This window comes from Dama dama, chromosome 5, assembly GCF_033118175.1.
Source record: "Dama dama isolate Ldn47 chromosome 5, ASM3311817v1, whole genome shotgun sequence".
NCBI lineage: Eukaryota > Metazoa > Chordata > Mammalia > Artiodactyla > Cervidae > Dama > Dama dama.
The window spans coordinates 123578430-123605067 of record NC_083685.1 but is presented as its reverse complement, the minus strand read 5'-3'; the positions used below and the strand labels follow the sequence as shown (position 1 = coordinate 123605067).

The following is a 26638-nucleotide window of genomic DNA, read 5'->3' as shown; positions in this document are numbered from 1 at the left end:
CTCCCTGGCCGTGCCTTCAGACCCCCGCCTCTCTGAAGGGACTAGGGTGGGTAGGGGGCCCTTTGGGGGGGTGGGGGAGGAGAACTTATTAGGCAGCATCTCGGAGCCTGAGCAGATGATCTGACAAGAGAATTGCTTGGTATCTTTGGGGAGGGGAGCTCTTTTCCTACTTAGATCCTGGCAGGGGGCCGCTCTCTTGCACCCCAGAGGACCCTGTCTAGTTTTTGTTATTTTACATGATCTCATCAGTTGCGGGAGGGGGCGCCCCCAGCCTCCCCAGCACGGACCTCTGGTGTGTGTCTGCTGACAGTCCTGCTGATAGGAGAGGGGGCTGGGGGACTCCACCCCGTGACAAATGGCCACTTTCCACCCATCTGTGGGGGAAGGTCTTCTCTTTCTCTCTTTAACTTTGTGAGCACTTGCCAAGAACTAACGGAATCTCTGTGGCTGACCGCTTGGACGTGGTGGGCGGGCTGGATTCTGGGTTTGCCTTGGGGCAGGGTCTATCCTGCTGGAAGGTTCCCTGGGGCGGGAGGCGGCTCGGGGGCACATTCCCTGAGCCTTCGAGGCGAGTGTGGGCGGCGGAACACGGAATGAAAGATAAATCCCTTGACACAGGAAGTCGGAGGCCTCATCCCTGGCCTCCTCCGCCTCTCGGATTCGGCGGCACTTGGTTCTGCACACCAAGTTTTAGGAAGGTGCCTAGGACGCGGTGCAGGTTGGAGCCTGCTCTGACCAAAGATTGATGTCTCAATAGGCTGCTAAACCCGGGTGAGGAACTCTGCTGGAGGAGGGGGGCGGGAGGCGGGCTGGAAATGAAAGAACAGAAGGGGGCCTCTTCCAGAAGGGGGTGGGGGGTGCGGGCTGAGCGTTGGATGCCGTCCAAATCTGGCTCCACCGACCGACGCCAATTGAAACCGTGTTGGCAGAAGTGAAGAGGTTCTTGAGATTCTTTCCCAGACAAAAGGGAAGACGTTTGCTTTAAAGGGTTTGGCGAGAGACAAGGGCGGGCAGTAAAAGTGGGGAATCACCCCCCCGCTGGACTTTGGGGCGCCCTGGGCTCCTGAATGAATGGAGTTGGGTGGGAGCAGGGGCTGTTCCTACCCTGTCCCCTCTCGGGTCTTGCAAAGGGCGCGGGGTCATGGGAAGTCTTTCCACCCAATCTGTCCCTGCACAGAAACCCTGAAGCTGCGATTTTGTTTTGAGTCTCCTCTTGGGAAAGATCACGGGCTCCAATGGGGAAAGAGATGCAACTCCTGGCGTTTGCAAACTCCCGTCTTTCTTCGGAGAGGCCTTTGCCTTTGTGCTGGATCTCTAAGGCGGCTTTCAGGCCAGAGGGCAGGCTCTCAGATTTCTGGCCTCCCGGTTCCTCTTCGGGCTTCGGGGAGACGCTTCCTGCCCTGTACAAAGTGTGAAGTGTAATTCGATTTGGAACTACTTATTGAATTAGATGAGCCGTGTACGCTTTAAAAATGCATGCCTTGATTCCCGGCCTGCACAGATTTGCAAAATTCAGTCATTTGTATTCAGTGTTTCCATCTTTAGAGGGGAACAGGAAGTTCCCCTGTGACATTTATGGGGAGTTTGTAGTGGCTGGGGTAGGTTCATGGGGACACAAGGAAAAGCGGAATCTGGTAAATGGGAAAAGATTCTGTTTCAAAGCCCCGCAGGGAATGACAGCCCTTATCTCCCTGCCCATCCCTCACAGCTTTCTCCTTGGGCTCAGGGATGGAGACCAGCTGTTCATAACCTCTGCCCTTTCCCTCTTTTCCTGCCTTTGATCATCAAACAATTTTTTAAATTTATTTATTTCTTTTGGGCTTCCCTGGTAGCTCAGCTGGTAAAGAATCCGCCTGCAGTGCAGAAGACCCCGGTTCGACCCCTGGGTTGGGGAAGATCCCCTGGAGAAGGGATAGGCTACCCACTCCAGTGTTCTTGCCTGGAGAATCCCCACAGACAGGAACCTGGCGGGCTGCAGCCCATGAGGTCGCAGCCCATGAGGTTGCTCTGGATCTTGGTTGCGCACTCGGGCTCTCTTTAGTTGTGGCGAGCAGGGGCTGTTTTCTAGTTGCGGTGGGTGCACGGGCTTCTCAGTGCAGCGGCTTCTCTTGCGGCGGGGCACAGGCTCAGTAGCTGCAGACGTGCAGGCTTTGTTGCTCTGCGGCATGTGGTATCTTCCCGCACCAGGGATCGAACCCGCGTCCCCTGCATTGGCAGGCGAATTCTTATCCACTGTACCACCAGGTAAGTCCCCCCACCCTGATTTTTTTTGTTGTTATTTTTCATCTTTTTTTTTTTTTTTTTTTTCATTTTTTGGCTGTGCCTCGTAGCTTTTGGGATCTAGTTCCCCAACCAGGGATGTCCCTGCAGTGGAAACTCTTGAGTCCTAACCACTGGACCACCATGGGATTCCCTAATCATTTTCTTAAAACTCTTCCTCACCCTTTTCTGACCATGGAACCCACAATATCTTTGTATGTTGAGAAGTTCCAATTCAGAAATAAAGTGATTAAATTCTAAGTTCTCGTTAGACCAAGTTAGTTTCATCAAGAAAGCTACGGGGTTCTTTGATGAACCCCACAAATTGTCCAGATTTATTCGCAATTTATTGCCTGTCTTCATGTGTACTTATTTTAGGGAGAGACTCCTTATCTTTTAACAGCTTCTAAAAGAGGTTTGTGATACGTCACAGGAAAATGCTGTGCCAGATTGGATTCCTTGCTTGTAAGGGATTACTATGAATCTGCCTGGAAGTTTTGGCTGATGAACATTTGAATAAATGAACTTGTTCCTATGTGCCACCATTGTTTTCATTCAGACTGACCTCAAGCCTATATAGTATCTTCTTTTTGTTACTGTGTAATAGGTGCTCAGTAAATGTTCCTTGAATGTATCATTGTGATGGTCTTGGTCCACTGGGACCCCAGGATCTTTTTCTACTGTTCATTAACCATGTTTTATAATTGAAATATAGGTGATGGACAATATTATGCGTTGTAGGTGTGCAATATAGTGATTCACACTTTTTAAAGATTATACTCCATTTATAGTTACTATAAACTATTGACCATATTACCTATATTGTGCAATATATTCTTCTGGCTTATTTTATACATAATAGTTTGTACCTCTTAATCCCCCACCCCTTTATTGCCCCTGCCCACTTCCCTCTCCCCACTGGTAACTACTGGTTTCTTCTCTATATCTGTGAGTCTGCTTCTTTCTTGTTATATTCGCTAGTTTGCTGTATTTTTTAGATTCCACATACTGGTGATCTCGTATAGTGTTTGTCTTTCTCTGTCTGACTTATTTCACTTAGCATAATGCCCTCCAAGTCCACATATGTTGCTGCAAGTGGCAGAATTATTATTATTATTTTTTATGATACTGTAATCTTTTGTGTGTGTCTGTGTACCACATCTTCTGTATTCATTCATCTGTTGATGGATACTTAGGTTGCTTTCACATCTCGACAATTGTAAAGAATGCTGCTGTGAACATGAGGGTATATGTATCTTTTCAACTTAGTGTTTTTGGCTTTTTCAGATATATATCCCGAAGTGGAGTTGCTGGGTCGTAGGATAGTTCTATTTTAAAATTTTCAAGAAACCTCCATACTGTTTTCTACACTGGCTACCGCGGTTTACATTCCCACGAACAGTGTATGAGGATTCCCTTTTCTGCACATCCTCACCAGCATTTGTGGTACTCTTTTTGATGACAGCCATTCTGACACGTGTGAGGTGATATGTCCTCGTGATTTTGATTTGCATTTCCCTGATAATTAGTGACGTTGAGCATCTTTTCCTCTGCCTGTTGGCCATCTGCATCTCCTCTTTGGAAAAGTTTCTGTTCAGTTCTTGTGCCCATTTTGTAATCAGGTTGTTGAATGGTATGAGCTGTTTATGTATGTTGGATATGAATCCCTTATACATCATTTGTTCTTCAGTTGCTCAGTCATGTCTGACTCTTTGCAACCCCATGGACTGCAGCATGCTAGGCTTCCCTGTCCTTGTATGTCATGTCATTTGCAAATATTTTCTCATACTCAGGGCATTATCATTTCATTTTATTGATGATTTCCTTTACTGTGAAAAGGTTTTTAAGTTTAATTAGGTCTCATTTGTTTACCTTTGCTTTATTTCCTTTACTTTAGGAGCCAAATCCAAAAAAATATTGCTTTGATTTATATCAAAGAGTGTTCTGCCCATGTTTTCCTCTAGGAGTTTTATGGTTTCTGGTCTTTTAAGCCTTTAATCTGTTTTGAGTTATTTTTGTATACGGTATAAGAGACTGTTCTGATTTCATTCTTTTATATGTAGCTGTCCAGTGTTCCCAGCACCACTGATTGAACAGACTGTCTTTACCCTGTTGTATATTCTTGCCTTCTTTGTCATAGATTAATTGATCATAAGTGTGTAAATTTATATCTGGACTTTATAATATGTTCCATTCATCTGCATGTCTGTTTTTATAGCCAGTACTATACTGTTTTGATGACCGTAGCTTTGCATCAATAATATTATCTAAAGTTAGAAAATGTGATTGTTCCAGCTCTGCTCTTCTTTCTCAGGACTGTTCTTATAGCCATTTCTTTGACATCTTTTCTAGGACAGTTACGTCTCCAAGGTCCACCCGCCAGTGCACGTGTGTGCATAGTTGCAGGGTGAAGGCAGGAGACCGTTACTTGGAGAAGAACCTGGACGAGGGTGGGACAGGGGAAGGAAGGCTTCATCAAGGGCGGGGGGCGGGGCCTTTCCTGCGGGAAGAGTATGTGGTGGACAGGTCCCTATGACCCCCAACATCAAGCTCCTGCATGGATCTGCCTGGTGACGCTGGCTCCTGTTGGGTGGTCTCGTGGGTGTCCGTAGACAGGTCAGCCTTGCTTTCTGCTCAGCCACTGTGGGCAGTGACTGAGCAGGGCCTGTGGGGGTGACGGTGCCGGTGTACCTGGGGAGGACTGGGGAAGATAAGGAGCATCGAGTCGGCTTTAGCCTGAGAGCCTGGTCCTGGGCTGTGTCCCTGGCTATGACACGGGTGCCCCTCCGGCTGGGAGCAATGTCGAGCAGCGGAGGCTGATGCTCGGAGAGGGTGGAATCTTCAGGGATGTTTCTGGGCTGCAGGAAGGACAGCAGGACAGACAGGGAGGGGTGGCAGAGAAGAGTGACCCTTGGGTGTTGCAAGCCTGCTGGGCCCCCGCCCATGATCGCCCAGGAGCTGCAATGAAGTGTAAACCCTCTGCGGGCTCCTCTCTGGTGGCTGCATCCCAGCCAGCCACAGACAGCGATACACAGACCCCAGGGTAGGGGGAAAGAGTTTGTCCCTTGGAGCAGAAGCCTGAAGCCGGCACTGGCTCGGGGCTGCAACCTAGAGCCCCCTGTGAAGGCATGTGGATGGAAGAGGATGGAACCCCTTCCTCCCCGATTTAAGAGCACACCCCTCCCCATCAGTTCCTGAGAAAAGGCGGACTTACAGGCCCTTGTGGCGAAGGAGGGGGCAGGGGCTCGCCCACCAGGGTTGCAGGCCTGGGCTCAAATCAGAGGCCTGCGGAGAGACACTGCCAAGGTTTCCTCCGGTTCGTCTGAACGTCCTTGCTGGGAGATGACGGGGCTGCTTGTGCAGCTGGACAGCCTGGGGGGTGGGGTGGGGGGCACAGGAACCTTAGGCCTGAGTGGGGGCGTCTTGGCCTCAGCTGTCCACAAGCTGTGTAGCTGGCTGGTGGGCACTCCTGGGTACAGTGGGTTCTTTTCAGTCCATCTGCACCAGCAGCGACTTTTCTGTCTTCATATAACAGCTCATTGAGATAGAATCCCCACCCTGTACAATTCACCCATTTAGCGTGTGCATCAGTGGGGCTTATTCTCAATGTTGTATCTAGTTTCAGAAAATGTTGTTGTTCAGTCGCTAAGTCGTGTTCGACTCTGACCCCACGGACTGCAGCATGCCAGGCTCCTCTGTCCTCCACTGTCTCCCAGCATTTGCTCAAAGTCACGCCCATTAAGTCGGTGATGCTGTCTAACCATTTCATCCTCTGCCACCCCCTTCTCCTTTTGCCGTCAATCTTTCCCAGCATCAGAGTCTTGTTTATCCCCCAAAAGGAAGTCCCATAGGCGTGAGGGTCCAGCCCCTGGCTGCCCCCATCTGCTCTCTGTCTTAATGGATTTGCCTCTTCTGGACATTTCATTTAAATGGACTCATACCATATGTGGCCTTTCACGTCTGGCTTCTTCACTGAGCATAGTATTTTCAAGGTTCATCTGTTATAGCGTGTCGGGACATCAGCGCTTTTTAAAAATTTTTTTAATTGGAGTATGGTTGATTAACAGTGTTGTGATAGTTTCTGCTATACAACACGGTGAATCGGCCATATGTATACATACATTCCCCCCCCCCGACCCCCGTCTTGAACATCCCTCCCCTCCCCCCATCCCACCCCTCTAGGTCATCACAGAGCTCTGAGCTGAGCTCCCCGAGCTTTATAGCAGCTTCCCACTAGCTCTTTTCCTCACGATAGTATGTATATGTTGATGCTAATTTTTTTTTTTTTTTTGAGTACTGTTGATTTACAGGTCAGTGATAAAGAATCCACTGGCAATGCAGGACATCCAGGTTCAATTCCCAGGTCAGGAAGATTCCCCTGGAGGAGGGCATGGCAACCCACTCCAGTATTCTTGCCTGGAGAATCCCCTGGACAGAGGGACCTGGTGGGCTACAGTCTGTAGGTTTGCAAAGAGTTAGACATGACTGAAAGAGACTTAGCATGCATACACACACGGTTGATTTACAGTGTTGGGTTAGTTTCTGGTGTACAACAAAGTGATTCAATTCCACACACACACACATACATATATATATATATACATGCATACATATTCTTTACATTTATACATTATTTTTCAGATTATTTTCCATTTTAGTTTATTACAATATATTGGACATATTTCCCTGTGCTATACAGTAAGACCTTGTTACCTGTTTTATTTAAAGTAATTTTTATCTGCCAATCCCAAATCCCTAATTTACCTCCCCCTCTTCTGCCTTTGGTATAAGTTTGTTTTCTTTGTCTGTGGGTCTGTTTCTGTTTTGTAAATAAGGTCAAGGTATTATTTTTTAGATTCCACATGTTAGTGATATCCTATGATATTTGTCGTTCTCTGCTGCCTTACTTTACTGACTTTGATAATCTCCAGGTCCACCCATGTAGGTGCACGTGGTATTATTTCATTCGTTTTTTATGACTGGGTAATATTCCATCCTACACATATACAACATCTTTGTATCCATTCATCTAGGACGTAAGTGCTTTGAATGGCCCATAGTCCGCTGTGTAGATTTACCGCATTGTCTTTGCCCTTTCATCCTCGAGTAGATGACCTTTCAGAGCTGCCTTGTGCCACCCCCTGGCCTAGGAGTTGGGGGTACCACTGATTCAGCTACATATGACCTTGGGTTTGAAGATCTTGCAAAGTCAGATCAGGGAGTGAAGAGCAGGGTGGAAGGACTCTCCACGTGGAGCCAGAATGAGAATCCAAGGCCCTGGTTCCCAGCCGCAAAGTCTGCAGGGGGTACTGCCCCTTGCTTTGACGGTAGGGTGACTGTGTCACCTACTTGTCCAAACTGTGGCCTCTCTGAGCACCAGCTGGGTTCTATTAATATTGGTAATTAGGCTGGATACTGGAAAACTTGAAAGCAAGGACTGTAACAGACACATGTCCACCCATGTTCATAGCAGCATTATTCATCATAATCAAAAGGTGGAAACCTCTTAAGTGTCCACTGATGAATGAATGGATAAACAATGGAATATTATTCAGACGTGAAAAGGAATGAAATTGTGACCCATACTGGAGCAGGGGGGAGCCTCGAGGACATGATGCTTGTGAAGGAAGCCTGACATAAAAGGACAAATACTTAGAAGTGATTCCACTTATATGAGGTTCCTAGTGGAGCCAGATTCACAGAGATAGGACAGAGCCTACGGGATCGGGGGAAGGGGAGTTAGTGTTAAATGGGCTCAGAGCTTCTGACCAGGATGATAAAAGCGTTTGGAGGTAGATAGTGGTGACGGTTACATGCCATCATTAATGTAAGTAATGATGCTAACATGAACACTTAACATGGTCAAAGGGGTTGCAGTTGTAACTTGCGTCTGTTTTACCGCAGTAAAGAAAGTGATCAGGCTGGAGGGAGGGTGTAAACCAGCGTGTCAGGTCGCCCCGCCCAGTTGGTCACTTGGGCTGTCTTTTCCCAGAGGAGGGTGGCACTGTGGTGGGCGGGGATGTTGCCCTGGGTCTGAGAGAGAGTGGCTGACCCAGTGGAGCAGAAGTGATGCTGTCCCAGGGGTCACCGCCCCCCCCCCCCCCCCCCCCACACACACACACATACCCCAGCAAACCTGGCATCCCTCAGAGTGTGGCTCCGGGAAGGAGAGGCAGTGGCAGTCTATGCTGCCCCCTCCATCCCCTTTCCCAAGGATTCCCAAGTAGGAGCAGTGGAGAGCAGCAGCTGGTAGTGCTGTGTGACCTTGGATAGGTTACTTAACTTCTCTGAACATGCGTTTCCCGCTTTTGAAGAGGGCAGCTCCTCTTTCTCTGTTTGCGTGCAGAGGCTGTAGTGAAAGTCATCTTGGATGTAAATGTGAAACTTCTTTTCTGTTAAGAACTTCCTTTTTCCTATTAATAGCATTTGATAAAGTTTGGGTATGAAAGAAAAACCGAGGTAACAGGGAAGAGAGTGAGCCTTGGGCAGAAGCCATTGGAGGAGGTGGCTTGGACAGAGGTCTTGGGGGTGGGGATGGGTCAGGAGAAGGCAGGTCTGGAGGTGGGTCTGACTGTTTTCGTGGAGGGGCTGTGGGCAGCTTGGGACAGCAGAACCCCTCCCTCCCTGTGCCCCGCCTTGAGGGTCTTCCCCCAAGACCCCATTCACTCAGTATTGGTTGGGTGTCCCCTCCCTATACGACTCTGGAGGCTCATTGAGGATCCACACACATCACTGCCATCCTCACTGGAGCTCATGGCCTGTTGGGTGGACATGTATGTTAATCATATATCGTGAGAGGGAATGTGAAGTTATAGGACTAAGTTCATTGATGGGCTCTGGTTGGCCAGACCGCTTCCAGTGCATTTCAGAAAAAAAAAAAATAATCACACCCCATTTGTAAAATGAGTAGGTTAGACAAGAATCCTGTGCTGGTCAGTATGGTTGCCACTTGCCATGTGTCATTCTTTTTTTTTTTAATTAAAACAATTTTTAAAAATTTCTTGTCCATGCTTTGTGGCATATGGGATCTTAGTTCTCTGACCAGGGATCAGACCCTTGCTCCTTGCATTTGAAGGGCAGAATCTTAACTACTGGGCTGCCAGGGAAGTCCCCATGCCATGTATCATTCTTTAAATTGAAATGAATTAAAATTAAAATAAAAAACAGTTCCTCCATTAGACTAGCTGCATTTTAAGTGCTCAAATGTCATGTTCGTGAAAACAGTTGGTGGTTCTGAAAAAAATCAAAAATATGACTACCATTTGACGCAGCATTCCCACTGGGTCAAAAATGTTTCAGAAAGCTTTGAAAGCAGGGGCTTGAGATAGTTGTATACCCATGTTCCCAGGCGCTCTGTTCACTAGCTAAAATATAGAAGCAACCAAGTGTCCACTGATGAATGAATTAAAAATGTGGTCCATCCATACAGTGGAATATCACTCAGCCTTCAAAAGGAAGGACATCCTGACACCTGCTAGAGCGTGGATTGACCTTGAAGGCATTCTCCTTGGTGAAACAAGCCTGTCACGAAAGGATGAATACTGTGTGACTCTGTTGACCTGGGGTGCACAGTAGCTAAATTCATGGAGACAGAAAACAGAATGAGGGAGTGGGAGTTCATGCTTAACGGGAACGGTTTCAGCTTGGGTGCAGAACAACGTGAATGGACTTAACACCGCCGAGCTGCATGCTTAAAATTGGTTAGATGGATCATTTTGTGTTCTGTAAATTTCACCACAGTTTCTAAGAAGTGGCACTCATGGCTGCCTCGCTGGGCGGTGCTGGAGTCGGCCGTCTCCACCGTCCCGTCTAGCTGGCTAGAGTCCTCGAGGCTGCTAGCGTCACAGAAATCCTGAGTTTCACAGAAAGCATCTCTGGGCTGGTTGGCCGGCTGGGGGCCTCTACACGCCTCCATGGGGTCCTGAAGGCAGACCCCGAAGCCTCCTATTGGGGTGGGCGGGCGTAGCGGGAGGGTTCCTCGTCTGCCAGGCGGAGTGGGGCTTGCCCACCAGGGAGCCTCTCAGAGGAGGGGCCTGGGGGTGGGGGATGGACCCTCACCTGTGCGGAAGGCCAGGCCCTTCTCTCAGTGGGAAGGATGGCGCTTGTCACGTTTCTATGATTATTTCTCTAGCAGGGCCCTGGTGGGCAGGGGGTTTTGCTTTGGTTTCTGCAGGGGGTGTTGGTGCCTGTGGAGGGGCCGGCTGGAGCCTCTCTCTCTCTGCTGCTCCTGGAGCCCGGGGAGAGAAGTAGGGGGCGGTTCAGGGGGCGCTCCCCACCCCCCAAACCCCCCCACCCTGTGCGGCTCGGGAGGCAGTGAGGGACGGAGGGAGATGTGGGGGCGGGGCGGGGGGCTGGCCCAGTCCAGGGCAGAATGGCTCCCAGACCCGCAGACAGATGGAAGCAATTTTCGGTCACGTGGGGCAGGGCTGAACTGCTGTCCCAAAAGACAGGGCCCCATGTCTGTCTCCAGGAAGCAGCCCCAGAGCCACACGTTCGGGCCAGATGCAGCTCTGGTCTTTGTTTATTTAACGATGCCGGAACCCGGGGCAGAGTGTTTCTGAGCAGAGGCAATTCCTTCCGGGCCGTGCAGGGAGGAGGCCCCCCCAGGGGCAGTCGAATGTGGGGGATCCCTGCCTCCCGGGCCCTTTGCCTTTCCCCAGCCCGGGGATGGGGTGAGGTGGGATGTGGAACTGAAGCCTCCAGCATCAGCCTGTTGTTAGGAGAGATGTGTGGACCCCCGGGCAGCCGCAGGCCTTGTTATATGTATTATGTTACGTGCTCAGCGCCCCTGTTCTCTGAATTAGGAATGTCTCTGCCTGTTCTGGCAAAGGATAGGGACTGACTTGGGGATAAACCAGCGACACGCCAATCTCTGCGATTTGTAAGCTAACAGGGCCAGTCGTCTTTCCACTCTTACTGGCCTGGGCATGCGGGAAGGAGAGGGTGCTGGCCCCCATCTCAGCTCCCTCGGAGGCTCCTGAGGTAGCTGCAGAGGTGTGGCCTGGTGAGTGGGGTGGAGTCCGGTTATTTCCCCAGGAAACCAAAATGCAGTTTATCTGAAAGCTCGGCAGTGACCCTCCTGCCCTGGCGACCTGTGTCCTGCTGCCTCCAGGGGCAGGGTCAGGAGGGGATGGGTGGGAGGGTGTGTTTGGGAAGGCTGCTTGCCCACCTTGGCAGTGGGGTATGCCCCCTGGAGAGGTGGGCACCTGGAGGGGGGGAACCTGATGTGTTGGAAACCAACAGCACTCCCTCCCTGAGGGCTGTGGGAGGGGCTCACGGGCAGAGGGGGAGTGTTTGGACTCGCTGGGTGGTCGTTTCCCATGAGCTCAGGGTGCTGGGAGAAGAGACTGTGATCCTTCCTAGGAGGCAGGATGAAGCTGAAAATCCTTCTTAGCGGGCAGAGGGGGTGGGAAGAGCTTGGACCCGCGGGGGCAGGGGAGGGGTGGGGAGGGCCGTCGGGGAAGGGTGTGGTCTGGGTGTGCATGTCGTGGTGGGGGGGCTCACTGGGATGTGGCCGACCCTGGTGGGGAACCCGCATGGTCCTGAGGGCCCTGACCAGCTCCACAGGCCGGGTGCCCCTTGGGTCCCCACTGGGAGCTTTCTGGGCATCTCCCCCACCCCCCAGGCCTCCAGCTGGGTCACGTGGACTCTCAGGGCAGCCCAGGAGGAGAGGAGGAAGGCTCTGACCTGTAGACCGAAGCAGCCTGAGTTATTTTGAGCAGCTCGGTCCCATCTGCCCGTCTGCAGACCTGAAAGCAAAACTGCCTCCCAGGCTGTGGGTGTGGGGCCCTGCAGGTGCTGGGCAGCCAGAGACAAGACACGTGGATCCAGTCCGGGGTGGGAGGCAGGGGGCAGTACCCACAGGTGCCGCCCATGGGCCCTCCCCTTTCTGCCATCGCCCAGGAACCACTGTGCCTGGAGGAGCTAGCTCTGCATCCCGGCCCCCTGGCTGCCAAAGAGCGCCCCTCCTTCAGCACTCCCGCCAGCCCGGGGCCACCGGCAGATGCTTGGGACTGGCCATAGCTCGTTCCCTCCGTCCTCCCTTCAGAAGGCCGCCCTCTCCGTTGTCCTGGCTCAGGACTTGAGTTGTGGGGTGAGGCTCTGTGGGTCAGGCGGACAGTGGCAGGACAGCCCAGGCCAAGGGGTCTGGCTCTGGGGCGTTCCTCCGGGGGTCCCTTGGGCAGCTGAGCCTCAATTTCCCCCACCTGCCGTGTGTCCCCTGCCGCCCCCTAACGCGCCCGCTCCTCTTCCTGCAGCCACCGAAGCAGCTCCCAGCAGCGCTGGCGAAATGGCCGACACCCCCAGAGATGCCTCACTCAAGCAGCCGCCCGTGCCGCGGAACGAGAAGGCCCCCGTGGACTTCGGCTACGTGGGGATCGACTCCATCCTGGAGCAGATGCGCAGGAAGGCCATGAAGCAGGGCTTCGAGTTCAACATCATGGTGGTGGGTGAGTCCCCTGCTCCCATCCCATGAGCCGCCCAGAGCCACGCAAGGAAGCCCCCCTGCCCCACCCCGGCCGGCCACACAGGCTCTTGTAAAATGGGGTGATAGGCCTGGCCTGCAGGACAGACGAGCGTGCGGACTCTTCTACCGAGGTGATCCTCAGCAGCGGGGAGCCCGGCCCCCAGGGCTTTGGACTGGAACCCTGCGGTGTGGGTGGTCTCGCGGTGAGGGATACAGACCCTCCCTGCCGGGGTCCCAAGGTGGGGGGCTCTGTAGGGCTTTTCCACCAAACCTCACCTGGATCCTGGTATGTGCCACAGCTGAGGGTGGACTGCGCTGGTGGGGCCAGCCCCCACTTTCTCTCCCCAATGCTGTCTGCCTCTCAGCTCCTGCCGGGAGCCCCGGGACCTTGCGTGGGGCAGTTTGACCACCCTGTGGTCAGAAGGCAAGGGGTCCATGTCCTGCTCTGCCATAGAGTACAGTGAGAGCTTGGCCACTGCCCAGGCACCCAGCCCTTCCTGCCTCCTGACCGCCCCTGACCCGGAGCCCCGCCAAGGAGAGCTGGGGGGTGACGCCCAGGCCTCGCCACCCCCCAGGCCCTTGAACTGCCATCTCTGGAGCACCCTGCCGACCAGCCGTGTTCTCTCCCCAGGGCAGAGCGGCTTGGGAAAGTCCACCTTGATCAACACCCTCTTCAAATCCAAGATCAGCCGGAAGTCAGTGCAGCCCACCTCGGAGGAGCGCATCCCTAAGACCATTGAGATCAAGTCCATCACACATGGTGAGAGCCGGGCGGGGGCTGGGGGAGGGGCACCGAGTCAGGTCCCTCGGGGCAGCACCTCTGGGCATGTTGAGACTTGGAGTGGGGTGAGGGAGGGCGAGGGGCCAGGGATGCTCCAGGATCCCTGCAGGCCCTGGCCCGAGCCCCCTGGAGACAGCTGAGTTTTCCACCAAAAAGCACGGGCAGGGGGCCTTACTGCTGCACACTGACATCTCCCTGGCATCATCCTGGGGGCGCTGCAGGGGGGCCGCTTTGGGGCAGGGTGGGTCGGGCAGCCCGGCTGGAGGGGGCGGGGTGGTTATGTGCACAGGTCCCGAGTCTCCCCCCTGAGCTTGGTAGGGGCTGTGATGTCTACAGATATTGAGGAGAAGGGCGTCCGCATGAAGCTGACGGTCATCGACACGCCGGGCTTCGGGGACCACATCAACAATGAGAACTGGTGAGGTGACCTCTGCCCCGGGCAGAAGAGCCCTCACAGGGCTGCTAGGAATCTTGCCAAACCGCACCGCGCGCCCCCCCCCCCCCCGCCCCCAAGGATCACAGGTCAGCCTGGGAGGCTGTTTCAGGCCTCTGTTGTGCTCAGGATCTCAGGTGGTACCCACCACACCCCCACCCCCCGCTTCCCGGTGTTGGGCGGGGACTTGGGGGATTGGGGTCCTGCAGGTGAGGATGGGGGTGGGGCAGGAGGCTGCTCCCCCAGCTGGGGCTGTGGGGGTTCCCTGCTCGCTGACTGGGTCCCCTCCATGCAGCTGGCAGCCCATCATGAAGTTCATCAATGACCAGTACGAGAAGTACCTGCAAGAGGAGGTCAACATCAACCGGAAGAAGCGCATCCCGGACACCCGCGTCCACTGCTGCCTGTACTTCATCCCCGCCACCGGCCACTCGTACGTGCCCCGGCGCGCTCTGGGGCTGGGTGGGTCGCGGGCCGCAGCCTGAGTGCCCCCGATCTCCCTCTGGCCCCCACACTGCGTCCCACCCACCTGTCCACCATCCAGCTTGCCCGGGAGGGCAGAGGACCACTGGCTGGCTGGGCCCAGGGTGGTCCGGAGCCTGGGCTGTGCCTTCTCAGGGCAGGCGTTCTGGCGGGCCTGGCAGGCTGGCAGAGACTCTCCAGCTGTGTGTCTTTAGCACTTACCTGCCCCTCGGTGTGGGTTGCTAATCCATAAGGGGAGTGCTGACGATGCGATAACAGACCCCGGCAGGGACCCCGCCACACACACCCAGGAAGGTTTAGAGCACAGAGGGCAGCGGGCTTGGCCCCGGGCAGGGCTGGATAAGGGCTGTTAGTCGAGGCCACCTTGGAGAGAGCTGCTTTCTCCTGCCAGTTCCATCTGCAGCTACAGATTACGTACAAGTCAGTGAGGCTGGCGTGGGGTGGGTGCCCTGGAGCAGAGGTCGGGGGTCTCCTCCCCTCCTTTGAGCTGGGGTGGTCTCCCTCATGAGGGCAGATGGGCTCTTTGATTGTTTAGAATGTTAATTGTGCCTGTGAGTAAGGCCAGTGTTATTTTTTATATTTTTTTCTTTAAACGTGTGTGTGTGTGTATGCGTGCTCAGTCGCCTCAGTCATGTCCAACTCTTTGTGACCCCGTGGACTGTAGCCTTCCAGGCTTCTCTGTCCATGGGGATTCTCCAGGCAAGAATACTGGAGTGGGTTGCCATGCCCTCCTCCAGGGGATCTTCCCAACCCAGGGGTTGAAGCTGCGTCTCCTGCATTGCAGGTGGATTCTTTACCCACTGAACCACCTGGGAAGCCCCCTTTTAAAACACACCCATTTTAAAATTTTATATATTTATTTTTGGCTGTGCTGGGTCTGTTGCCGCTCGGCTTTCTCTAGTTGCGGCAAGCGGGGGCTACTCTGTTGTGGTGCACAGCTTCCCGTTGCGGCTTCTCATGGTGGAACACAGGCTCTAAGGCACGAGGGCTTCAGTACTTGCAGCATGCGGGCTCAGTAGTTGTGGCACATGGGCTTAGTTGCCCTGCAGCATGTGGAATCTTCAAGGACCAGGGATTGAACCTGTGTCCCCTGCATTGGTGGGCGGATTCTCATCCACTGCACCACCGGGGAAGCCCCAGATGGGCCTTGGATGGCCTCACAGACCCCTTGTCCTTGGTTCCCTGTGGCTCCGTCTGCACCTGATACCCCTAGGTGTCTTTGCACCCCCTGGTGGGCACCCTCCAGCTGATCCTGAATCAGGACGTGGGAAGGAGGTGAGCCCAGCACCCAGTGGACCCTGGGAGTGAGTGAGGGGAGGCAGCGAGGCTGGACAGAGGGGGACTGCTGGGGCCTGGGGTCCGGCTGGTCACCGTGGCCTGAGGCTCTGGCTCTGACTCTTCTACACTCGGTTCTACTAGAAGCAGGAAGCCCGGGGTTGGGGGACCAGCCTCGCAGGCAACGGTTACAGGAAGGAACCAGCAGGAACCGCGGGCCTCACCGGGGGGCCTTTGTGGGAAACCAAGCAAGTCTGGAGCCACCCTTAGCCGGGGTCTGCGCGGGGGCGGGGCACTCAGCCACGAGTCCCACCGCAGCTGGTCCAGGCTTTGCTCCACCAAGGCGACGCTGAAACCAGGGAGCTGTGACCCAGCGGGGTGCCACGCTGTCCCCTCCCCCAGACCCCGGGCCCTGGGATCCAGGCGGCTCCTCCCCATCCCCGTTTGGACATCCTCCTGGGGCCCGCTTCACCCTCGCACCGAGTCTGTGACCGACTTTGTCTGGGGACAGCCGGGACAGCTCTGCTCCTGGTGGGAAGGCGGTGCCTGCCATTCAGCAGTCCTGCAGCCCTGCCCCCGTTGCTGCTGAGAACAGGTCTCGGGTCGGGGTAGGGGGTGTGAGGAGAGGCTGAGGGATAGCCTTTCCCCGCATCAGACCTTGGGCACCTGGAGCCAATGGGCAAGGGGCTGGGGACACCCCCGACAGCAGCCCCCCAGCTCATCTCGGGAAATGGGGCTGAGTGACGCCCCACAATCTGATGGCCCTCTGAGCCGGTGGCAGTCTTTCTCCGAGTGGACACACTGGGGGCTTTGGGAGCTCATGCCCAGGCTGCTCGGAGCTGGTCTGGCCCCCCTCCCCCTCCTCCCCCGGTTCAGTGTGGCCCAGAATTCTTTTCCTTTTTCTGTCCCTCGCTGGTGCCTTGGCTGGCGCTCAGCCCACAGCCTTGACCTTGTCAGCGTGCACCCACCTGGGAGGCCCCACAGGTATCCTGGGGGCCTCCCCTCAGCTCCCTCCAGGCAGGAGTGGGCCCCCTTTCCGCGTTTCTTTCCCCTTCCATGTCCCTCCCCCCACACCCTCATCCGTGTCCCTCTGCTCCAGCCTCAGGCCCCTGGACATCGAGTTCATGAAGCGCCTGAGCAAAGTGGTCAACATCGTCCCAGTCATCGCCAAGGCCGACACACTGACCCTGGAGGAGAGGGTCTACTTCAAACAGCGGGTAGGGCTCTGCCTCCGCCTGCCACCCACCTTGGTGGGAGCAAGGCCATCAGACAAAATCCCCAGTTTTTGTTAGATGGAAGAGACGGTTTTCATCAGGGGACAGATGGTCGCTTCCTTCCCAATCGCTGTCCCACTTGGACTGCTGTCCAAACAAGAGGGCGAACCCTGGGCCCCTGCAGAGCCTCCTCCTCTGAGCAGAGAGACTCCTCACTCTAATTCTCAAAGCTCCACCCACAATCCCTTAGGTGTCAGGGATTTTCCCAGCATGCTTAGGGGAGGACAATGGCCTGGCAATGGATGTGTCTGGAGGGAAAAAGAACAAGGAACCCCCCAAAGCTGCACCTGGGCATTTGTCTGCGCTCAGGGCAGAGATGACAGCTGTTCTTGGGCGTTTTCACTGATCACCATCCGTATGGACAGCTGTTGCAGTGTGGGCCGCTGCAGTGAGAGGGTTTCCAGCTGGAGCTCAGGACGGGGAGGACTCGGCAATCCTGAGTGATTTTCTTGGGGGTGTGATGAGCTGGAAGGCAAGGACAGGGAGATGCCCCGTGCCTGGGATGGTAACCCGGGGTCCCTTGGGCGGCTGCAGTCTCCTGGCAGGCAGGTCTGCAACTGCCCCTCCTCCACTCCAGAGGCACAAGAGCTGGAGAATATCAGGGTTACCAGCCCCCCAGAGCCCACCCCTGACTCTGAGCCTGGGGCCACTTGCTTTGTGGAGGTCGCAGCATGGGCAGATCCTGGTGGGTTGTCCAGTTTGCTTCATGCACGGTGCCCACATCTCTCCCCTCTGGACCTCAGATCACTGCGGACCTGCTGTCCAATGGCATTGACGTGTACCCCCAGAAGGAGTTTGATGAGGACTCTGAGGACCGGCTGGTGAACGAGAAGTTCCGGGTGAGGGCACCAACCAGACTGCTGTTCCCAGAGGCCCCTCACTTCCTGCTAGAGGACACGGGTGGGGGTCTTTCTGGGGTCCAGGAAAATGGGTGGGATGGTCTTGAGCCATAAGGAAGTGTTATCTGGGCTTGGAGGGGTCAGAGCCAGAGGGTCCACATGCAGCCCTCTCAGGCCAAAGGGTCTCAGGGCTGGGGGCCCGACTCAGGGCAGCTCCTGCCAGGGGCCCAGGGAGTGGACCGGCCTTTGCACGCACAAGTGACCGATGCCTCCTGCCCCTCACCCAGGAGATGATCCCGTTTGCTGTGGTGGGCAGTGACCACGAGTACCAAGTGAATGGGAAGAGGATCCTTGGAAGGAAAACCAAGTGGGGCACCATCGAAGGTAATGGCTGAGCGGACGCCAGGGCTTCCAGACAGGTCAGGAGGAAAGCTGCTTCTGCTACCCAAGAGCTGTGCACCTGGGCCTGACCTGGTGCTCTTGGGACCTCGTCTGTTGCCCGTTCGGCCACAGGAAGGGCTCCTGTGGTTCCTGCTTGGTGGAGGAAATGAGGGGCTAGGTGTCTTGTCCGGGGCCCATAGCCATTAGCTGACGGAGTCATGCCTCCGTCCCAATCCCCCACATCCAGGCAGGAAGGAGGTGTGACGGGCTCTGCCAGGGTCCTGGTGCTGGGGTTTTCCAGGCATGCTGTGTGACCCTGGACAAGTCACCCCACCTCTCTGGGCCTGGGGAAAGGGCTGGGCTGGAGTTCTGTCCAGCTGAGAGCCAGATGCCCTCCCCACTCCCTGCCCCTTTGGAGTTCCAAGACCCCCACGTCTTCATGTCCTGCAGCTTCTGCAACAGACCAGCACAGACTGGGTGGCTTAAAACAGAAGTTCATCCTCAGTGTTCTGGAGGCCTCGAGGGAGACTCTGTTCCCTGCTGCCCTCCTAGTGGCTGCTGGCTGGCCTTGGCTTGTAGGTTCATCCCTGCGGTCTCTGCTCTGTCTTCCTCTGTGCTCCTGTCTTTCTTCTGAGGACACTTGTCACTGACCTAGGGCCCCCCCAAATCCAGGATGATCCCCTCTTGGGGTAGATTTATTTATTTATTGCTGCATTGGGTCTTAGTTGTGGCGCTCAGGAGCCCCCTGGCATGTGGGATCTTAGGTCCCCATCCAGGGATCAAACCTGCATCCCCTGCATTGGAAGGTGGATTCTTAACCACTGGACTACTGGGGAAGTCCCTGAAATCCTTACTTTAATGACACCTTCACAGACTCTTTTTCCAAATAGGATCCCATTCACTGGTGCCCAGGGTTGGGAGCTGGACATCTGGGGGACACCATCCAACCCACTACAGGTGGCCATGACCCTAGGTGGGGTGGACCTGGGCATTTCCTTACCCCTGTCTCTGTTCTGTCCTTCCCTCTTTAGAACAGATTAAAATGGACCACTTTGTTCCTTGTTCACTTGGCTGCAAGGCCCAGCATAGAGAAGGAAGCAGAAAATCCAGCAGTTGCGTTCAATTCCAACTGCTACCACCCCATACCACACCCAGCTCATGACCCTGGGCATGTCCCTATGACCTTGGGCATGTCCCATCATCCCTTGGGTCCTGTTTTTGCCATGCATAAAGTGAGCGCCATGTGCCACTTTAGTGAGTTTAGTGAAATCAGAGAATGTATCAGAGAACATCAGAGCTTTCAGGACAGCAGATACTTTCATTTTTCATATACTTTCATACTATCAGCAGTGAGTGATATAATGAAAACTGATTTAGTGGATCTCTCCCAGGCTCATTTTACCTGGATTATTGTTAAGTTCCCTCACCCCCCTGTCCCGCCTAGATGTCTCAATTAGGCTTCATCCTGGGCTCATCCCGTCTTGGCCCCGCCTCTTCCATTTCTCCTCTTCTGAAATCTTGCTGTTTAGCAACCTTTTTGTAAAGTGTGTTGGAGGATTTGGGTTAAGAAGGGGCCAGTGGGGGTTCTTCCCTGGCAGTCCAGTAGTTAAGACTCCACACTTCCACTGTAGGGGGCACGGATTTGATCTCTGGCTGAAGAACCGAGACACCACACGCCACGTGGCGCAGCCCGAGTACGTTTGAAAAAGAGAAAAAGAAAAAGAAAGGGCCACTGGGGAAGGGCGGGGAAGGGCAGCCCCGCCTCTGATGGCTTCTGCTGCCCTCTGGCGGCCAACTTGGGCCCTGCTGGCAACCAGTAAAGAACGTTGTCAGGAAATTGTTGGGAAATTAGGAAGGCTGGTTTTCTGTGTCCCTGCTCTCCTGGCCTGGCCTGGATCCTGCGCTTTGAATGAACTGTGCGTTGCTGTGGTGCTTCCAGGGTGGTGATGAGACATAGCCCCCATGGAACCTGTTAAGATGGTTCTGACATCCCAGCAGCTTTCATGAGGGCCCAGAAGGAGTTTCTGCCATTAGAGTAATTGAACTTCCCCAACACACTGGCTTTTTTTTTTTTTTTTTAATCTCTGGGACCCTGTGAATTGGGAGCTGACCGAACAGCAGGCCACTCTGTGCCTCTCCCCATCCCCACCCTCTCCAGCCCCAGTTCTCTCTTCTGCCTCCTCCTGGGTTGCACATCACCATCCTGAGGTACTTTACTCATCCTTGGAAGTTGCCCGAATGTTTTCAGAGGAGGGCGGGTATGATTAAGTACACAGTCAACTCATTTTATCCTGAGAGGTGGGAGGCATTATTATGCCCATTTTACAGATGAGGAAGTGGAGGCTCAGAGAGGCCAGAATGACTTGGCCCAACATGGGATGCAGTGGTCAGACAGTCACTTCAGGTTCAGAGCCCCATTTTTCCATCTACCCTCAGTGCTTCTCCAAGTTAGATGGAAAGGCTGCGTAAGAGTCAGCCAGCAGACGATTCTCCTGTGGGTACAGCTCTGCAGGGTAGGGGATGGGAGAGGAAGGAGGGCAGGGCTGCGGAGGGCAGAGCCCTGCACAAAGCAAGTAAAGTCCAATCAGAGCCCTGGAGGGGTGGGGGGTGTGCTTGCGTGCTCAGTCCCTGCCTGGAGTCGTGTCCGACCCTGTGTGACCCCATGGGCTGCAGCCTGCCAGGCTCCTCTGTCCATGGGATTCTCCAGGCTAGAATACTGGAATGGGTTGCCATGCTCTCCTCAAGGGGATCTTCCTGATTCCAAGGGTCGAACCCGCATCTCTTCTGTCTACCTGCATTGGCAGGCGGGTTCTTTACCACTAGTGCCACCTGGGAAGCCTGAGTTGGGGGGTGGGGCACTCGGCCTTTTACCACCCTGGACCCCCTGCCGGCTGTCAGTCAGTCAGTCAGTTCAGTCGCTCATTCGTGTCTGACTCTTTGCGATCCTGTGGACTGCAGCACGCCAGACCTCCCTGTCCATCACCAACTCCCGGAGCTTACTTAGACTCACGTCCATCACGTGGGTGTTGCCATCCAACCATCTCATCCTCTGTCATCCCCTTCTCCTCCTGCCTTCAATCTTTCCCAGCATCAGGGTCTTTTCCAATGAGTCAGTTCATCGCATTGGGTGGCTAAAGTATTGGAGTTTCAGCTTCAGCATCAGTCCTTCCAAGGAATATTCAGGACTGATTTCCTTTAGGATGGACTGGTTGGATCTCCTTGCAGTCCAAGGGATTCTCAAGAGTCTTCTCCAATACCAGAGTTCAAAAGAATCAATTCTTTGGCACTCAGCTTTACAGTCCAACTCTCACATCTATACATGACTACTGGAAAAACCATAGCTTTGACTCCACAGACCTTTGTCAGCAAAGTGATGTCTCTGCTTTTTAATACGCTGTCTAGGTTGGTCATAAATTTTCTTCCAAGGAGCAAGCGTCTTTTAATTTGATGGCTGCAGTCATCATCTGCAGAGATTTTGGAGCCCAAGAAAATAAAGTGTCACAGTTTCCATTGTTTCCCCATCTTTCTGATGGCTGTATTGACCCTCTAACTTTGAGAACGGCCCCGCTGCCCTGGGATGGGGAAACCTGGATCTAGGAGCCAGGCTTCACGGGCCGTGGAAGCTGGGCAGACCCGCTTTTTTTCCCTCCACTCTCTGAGCCCCACCTCCCTGCGACCACAAATGAGAAGTCTTAGTCACTCTCCTGTAGGGTGTGTTGAGATTGGGGATTCCTTCCCGTGGGCCGGACATCCCTACAGAACCGCAGAGGACAGCCTCCCTGAGTCCAGGTGATGCCACTCACCACCCTTTAAAAGGTGACTGGCAGCTGATAACCAGGAAGCAGGCAGACAGTTTCCATGCAGCCCTGGGCATCACCAGCCTGCTCCGGGGTGCCTGTGGGGACCCCTCCCTGCCTGTCTTCCCGCATGCCCAGCACCAGCTGCTGTCTTCAGCTCGCGCTCAGCACTCCGAGGGGCCTTAGTGTGTCCTCGTGTGCGCCTTCCCAGGCAGCCTATGACTCAGTTTTGCTGGCTCTTGAGCTCAATGCAAGTGGTCATCCCCAGTGCGCGACCTCTGTACACGTGTGTCCTTGCACGTGGGGGAGAAACCCCAGCCCCAGTTCCTGCCTCGTTCTGTTCCCAGCGCCCCTCTCATCTTCAGGTCTCCCCTGGGACACCCCCAGGACCCCATGGAGGAGCAGTGGGCCCCCTCCTGCTTAGCATAGCGCTCTCTCCCCCGCAGCTGCCTTGCGGGTGACATCTCCCCGGAGTGCAGGAGCTGAGGTGCCCAGTGCTCCCCTGTGGCCCCCTGCCCCGCCCATCTCCCTGCCCAGCATTGCCCGGGGGGGTGCTTTCCTCATCTTAAAGCTCCTTCTCTCTCCTCTGCAGTCGAGAACACCACTCACTGTGAGTTTGCTTACCTGCGGGACCTCCTTATCAGGTGAGAGCCGGGCGGTCCGGGGCTTGGCTGGGGAGGGGCTGACAGCCCAGAGGGGCCTCCACCAGGGCTTTGGGCAGTGGGTGAGGGCAATGGGCCAGCCGGCTGAGGTCTCGCTAGCGTGCCCCACCCATCTGCCTTCCAACTTGGGGTCCCATTGTCTTAAAACGCCTTCTTGGAAATGAAGCAAGCAGTGAAAATCTTTTTTACTTTTACTTGGGGGAGGATTGAGTTTGCATCGCTACAGCCTGAGCCCCAGGAGGTCTTGGGTGCTGGGCATGTGTCGGGGACCCCACCTCTTGTCCTCTGACCTGGTGGAGGCCCCACCTCAGTTTCCTTGAGCCCAGGCAAGGAGGAGCCTGTCCTCAGCCCAGGTGGTAAGGCCTGGGCCTGGGCAGGTGAACAGAGAAGATGGGGGCTCCCTCCGGGGTGCCGGGGCTCCCAGCTCCTCAGCCAGCAGGATGGATGCTAGGGATGAAGTCAGTAGGAGGGACGGGACCATCTTGGCCTCCAAGTTGGGGGAGGATACGGCTTCCGGGAGCTAGCCACCCTGTGCTGGAGAGCCTGGCTGCGGAAGGACGCCCTTCTGACACCCCCTTTCCAAACCTGCCCTGATGGTCCTTGGAGAAGGGACGCTTGAACACGTGACCAGCAGGGGTGCCAGTACCTGCCACCTCCAGGCTCCTTACCCGTCTGCTGCAGGCCGCTGCCCCTTAGCTGCCCGCACACCTGCTCTTCTGAACCAGAGCAAGGACATTCCAGCCCTGCCCCCTACCGGGGGCCTCTGCACTCAGCCTGTCCCCGAACTGGCGATTGAGTTGACACAGAGAAAGGGGGGTGTGTTGGAACACGTGGTCCTGAAAGTGGCTGGGGTTACCATGGAGATCCGCCTCCTCACCCCCACATACTCCTGTCCAGGCTTGGTCTGTCTTGGTGGGGCTAAAGTGCCGCACTGGGGAACCCCTGCCCCCTGGGAACAGTGTAGTGGGGATTGGGAGTGGGGAGGGCAGGCTGAGTGAGCAGGACCCCTGCCCCACCCCCTGCCCCCCCTTGTGACCCCTCCCCCATGCCGCCCCCCAGGACACACATGCAGAACATCAAAGACATCACCAGCACCATCCACTTCGAGGCCTACCGCGTGAAGCGTCTGCACGAGGGAAGCAGCGCCGTGGCCAACGGCGTCGAGGAGAAGGCGCCCGAAGCCCAGGAGATGTAGACGCCGCCCGCCCCGGGACCCTACCCCGAGTCTTTACCATCTCCCGCCCCCGCCACCCGCCCCATTTTTATTTTATATAATTTTCTCCGTGTGTCCTCGATCTCCGCCCCTTTACACCTGCCAAGTAACAAGATGACGAGTGCCCTCTGAGAATGTTTGTCATTAGCCCACTGACTACGGGGACCAGGGCTGGGGAGGGCGGGGGGCGGCTCTCTGGCTGTCCCTGAGGTCCAGAAGGGGTGGGAGGACCACTGACTCAGATCCCGACCCTGCCTCCACTCCAGGCCCAGCTCCCCGGGGCCAGGAGTGGCCCCCAGCTCTTAGAGCCCCCCTGGAGCATGGCAGGGTGGTGCCCGCGGGAGGATTGGACCCTGCCGGTGGACTTGGGGCCCCTTCCTGCCCCCGCCTCCCTGCACGCCGCGGGGGGAGCCCCCGAGCCCGCCCCTAGGGGAGAGCAGTTCATTCCACAAGACCCAAGTTGCCCATTGGCTGCTGCCCGCCCTCCAACCTGCCCGCGAGCCTGTCCTGGAGCAGAAAGTGCCTTTATCTCAGCCGTCCACGTGAGCCACCAGCTCTCCCCAGCTGTCCCCTTGGGCGGGGAACTGGGACAAGGTGGAGAGACAGAGATGTATCTTCATCTCCCATTGTGTCCCGCCCCCTTCCCCACCCCACCCCTCGCCACCTCCCCCCCCACCCCAACTGGAATTTGATTGAGGATTCAAAGGAAGCAAAAGATGCAGCCTATTCCACCCTGATTTTTGGGAAGGTCCAAGTGAGTGAATCTGGTAGAGGAGATGAGGAGGAAGTGAAGTGCTGGCAGGTACCAGAAGGAAGTGGGGGGGTGGGGGGCGATGTGAACCACGGCTGGGGGTGCTCTGAGTGGTGCCGGCCCTGCCCCCACCCCGTGTGACCAGGGAAGCGTGTCTGTCTGTCTGTTTAGACATCCATTCGGCCCGAGACGCTCTGGGTTAAGTGAATGCCCAGTCGGCCGCCCCAGACACACAGCCCTCCTGACTGAGGCCTGACTGACACCACGACCAGGGAGGTGGGAGGCCAGGCAAGCCTGACTGTGTGTCGCCCTGATGTGCCTGGGGCCCTGCACCTCCCCCACCCCCAGAGCCCATCGTGAAGGCCCCCAGAGAGGGATTGATTAGGGGTCAGGTGTCCACAGCCCACAGTTGGGCTCCACGTCCTCACGGCCCCGGGCTGGGGAGCTCAGACACGGGACGATGATCCATGACCGTCTGCAGGCCCCAGGCTGGCTTCTTGCAGCCCATGACGAGGTGGGAGGGGTGGGTGCAGACCGACTGGTGTGTGTGTGTGTGCGCGCGTGCACATGTGTGTGTGTGGGTCATTGCTTCACGTGTTTACTCCCTCCCCATCTAAGAGAGGAAGGACCCCTTGGCGGAAACAGTTTACTTGCCGACTTGCCATTTTTGCCAAAACCAAGATGTTGAAGGATGCGTCCGTCGCCAGTGTCGGGGTCCCGGCCGTGGGGCAGCCTCTGCGGTCCGGGTCCAGCCGCCCCGTCTTGGGATGCCTTCGCTTCCTTCTCTGTAGCCAGATTTTGAAAACTTGTTAGTTTCACTGGGATCTGTTCCACAGTGGCCTTTCGCTATGTGCCTCCTGAGAAATTCGTCTCTTTTTGTATAAATAACAAAGTGTTGAAAATGTATTTCCTGAAATAAATGTTCCAAATGCAAACCCGGAAGACTCTAGAGTGGGGATTTTTTTTTTTTTTTCTCTTTTCTGACCCCGAAAGCGCCGCGCTCCTTTGATGAGTGTGAAGATAGCGTGGAAGTGATCACTGGGGAATTGTTTCATCTCCTTTCGGGAGGAAGAAAGGTTTCAGGGACTTAGAAGCACTGATTTAAGGGGATGATTGAAAAGTGAACAGAGAGTCTTAATTTATTCATTAAAAGGAGGCTTTGAAGGCATTCCACCGGGCGGTGCTGTGCGCTGCTTCTATGACTGTATCCTGGAAATAATGTTTTTCTTCTTAAAATCGAAGTCTGTTGCAGTGAATCCTATGAGCTGGTCAGTGTTTGACAATCATTTCATACCAATTTATTCCAATAGAACTCAGTCACCAAAAGACTGGAATAAAAGAGGCTGCCCTGAGAGGGTTTTCTGCATCCCGAGTGGGGCACCTAGACGGGGGATCTGGGTATTTCTTAGCTGTGTGCAGGCCTTACCAGCCCCTTTCTCCCTCCTGGTGGGGTGGCCTGAGGCAGCCATCACAAGCCATGCCAAAGTGGACAGCTTAAAGCAACAGAAATGGATTTTCTTGCAGTCTGGGGGTCAGACATCCAAGATCATGTGTCGGCAGGGCGAGGCTCCCTCTGAAGGCCTGGGGAGGAGCCTTCCTGCCTCTTCCAGCTTGGGTGGCTGGTAGTTCCAGTCTCTGCTTTGGTCCTCTCCTGGTGTTTCTCATTGGCTCTCAGGCCCACCCTCATCCAGGGTGACCTCATCTCGGTTCTTACCTTAACACTGCAAAGACCACGTGTCCACCTGAGGCCACGTTCCGAGCGGACGTTGACTTGGGGGGTCGGGGGGGGATCACTGTTCAACCCATGACAACCCCATTCCTGCCCCCATCCAGCCTCAGGGGGAGCAGAAAAGCCCTGAGCTGGGACTTGGGTGACTTGGGCTTGAGCCTCTGCCACCAACAGGCCGGGTGGGGTGGCCTCAGGACCATCTCTGCCCCTTGGGGCCTCCCTTCCCCTTTGGTTGGGCAGGTTGGCTCGTTCGGGAGAAGGCAAGAGGACTTTCGTCTCCAAATGAACGGATGAAC

General features: G+C 55.2%; 1 protein-coding gene across 10 annotated transcripts in view; it reads left to right on the top strand.

Annotated features, from left to right (window-relative positions):
• SEPTIN9 (septin 9) overlaps positions 1 to 25548 on the top strand; it is a 177925-nt gene extending 152377 nt beyond the window's left edge. For all 10 annotated transcript variants that reach the window (XM_061144707.1, XM_061144710.1, XM_061144709.1 and 7 more), the window contains 9 exons: positions 12516 to 12707; positions 13356 to 13484; positions 13842 to 13923; positions 14234 to 14371; positions 16796 to 16913; positions 17714 to 17809; positions 18097 to 18193; positions 22580 to 22631; positions 23709 to 25548. In XM_061144707.1, the coding sequence (XP_061000690.1) occupies positions 12516 to 12707; positions 13356 to 13484; positions 13842 to 13923; positions 14234 to 14371; positions 16796 to 16913; positions 17714 to 17809; positions 18097 to 18193; positions 22580 to 22631; positions 23709 to 23844 (1040 nt within the window). In that variant the 3' untranslated portion in view covers positions 23845 to 25548. The remainder of the gene's footprint in view (positions 1 to 12515; positions 12708 to 13355; positions 13485 to 13841; positions 13924 to 14233; positions 14372 to 16795; positions 16914 to 17713; positions 17810 to 18096; positions 18194 to 22579; positions 22632 to 23708) is intronic.
• The last annotated feature ends 1090 nt before the right edge of the window (positions 25549 to 26638 follow it).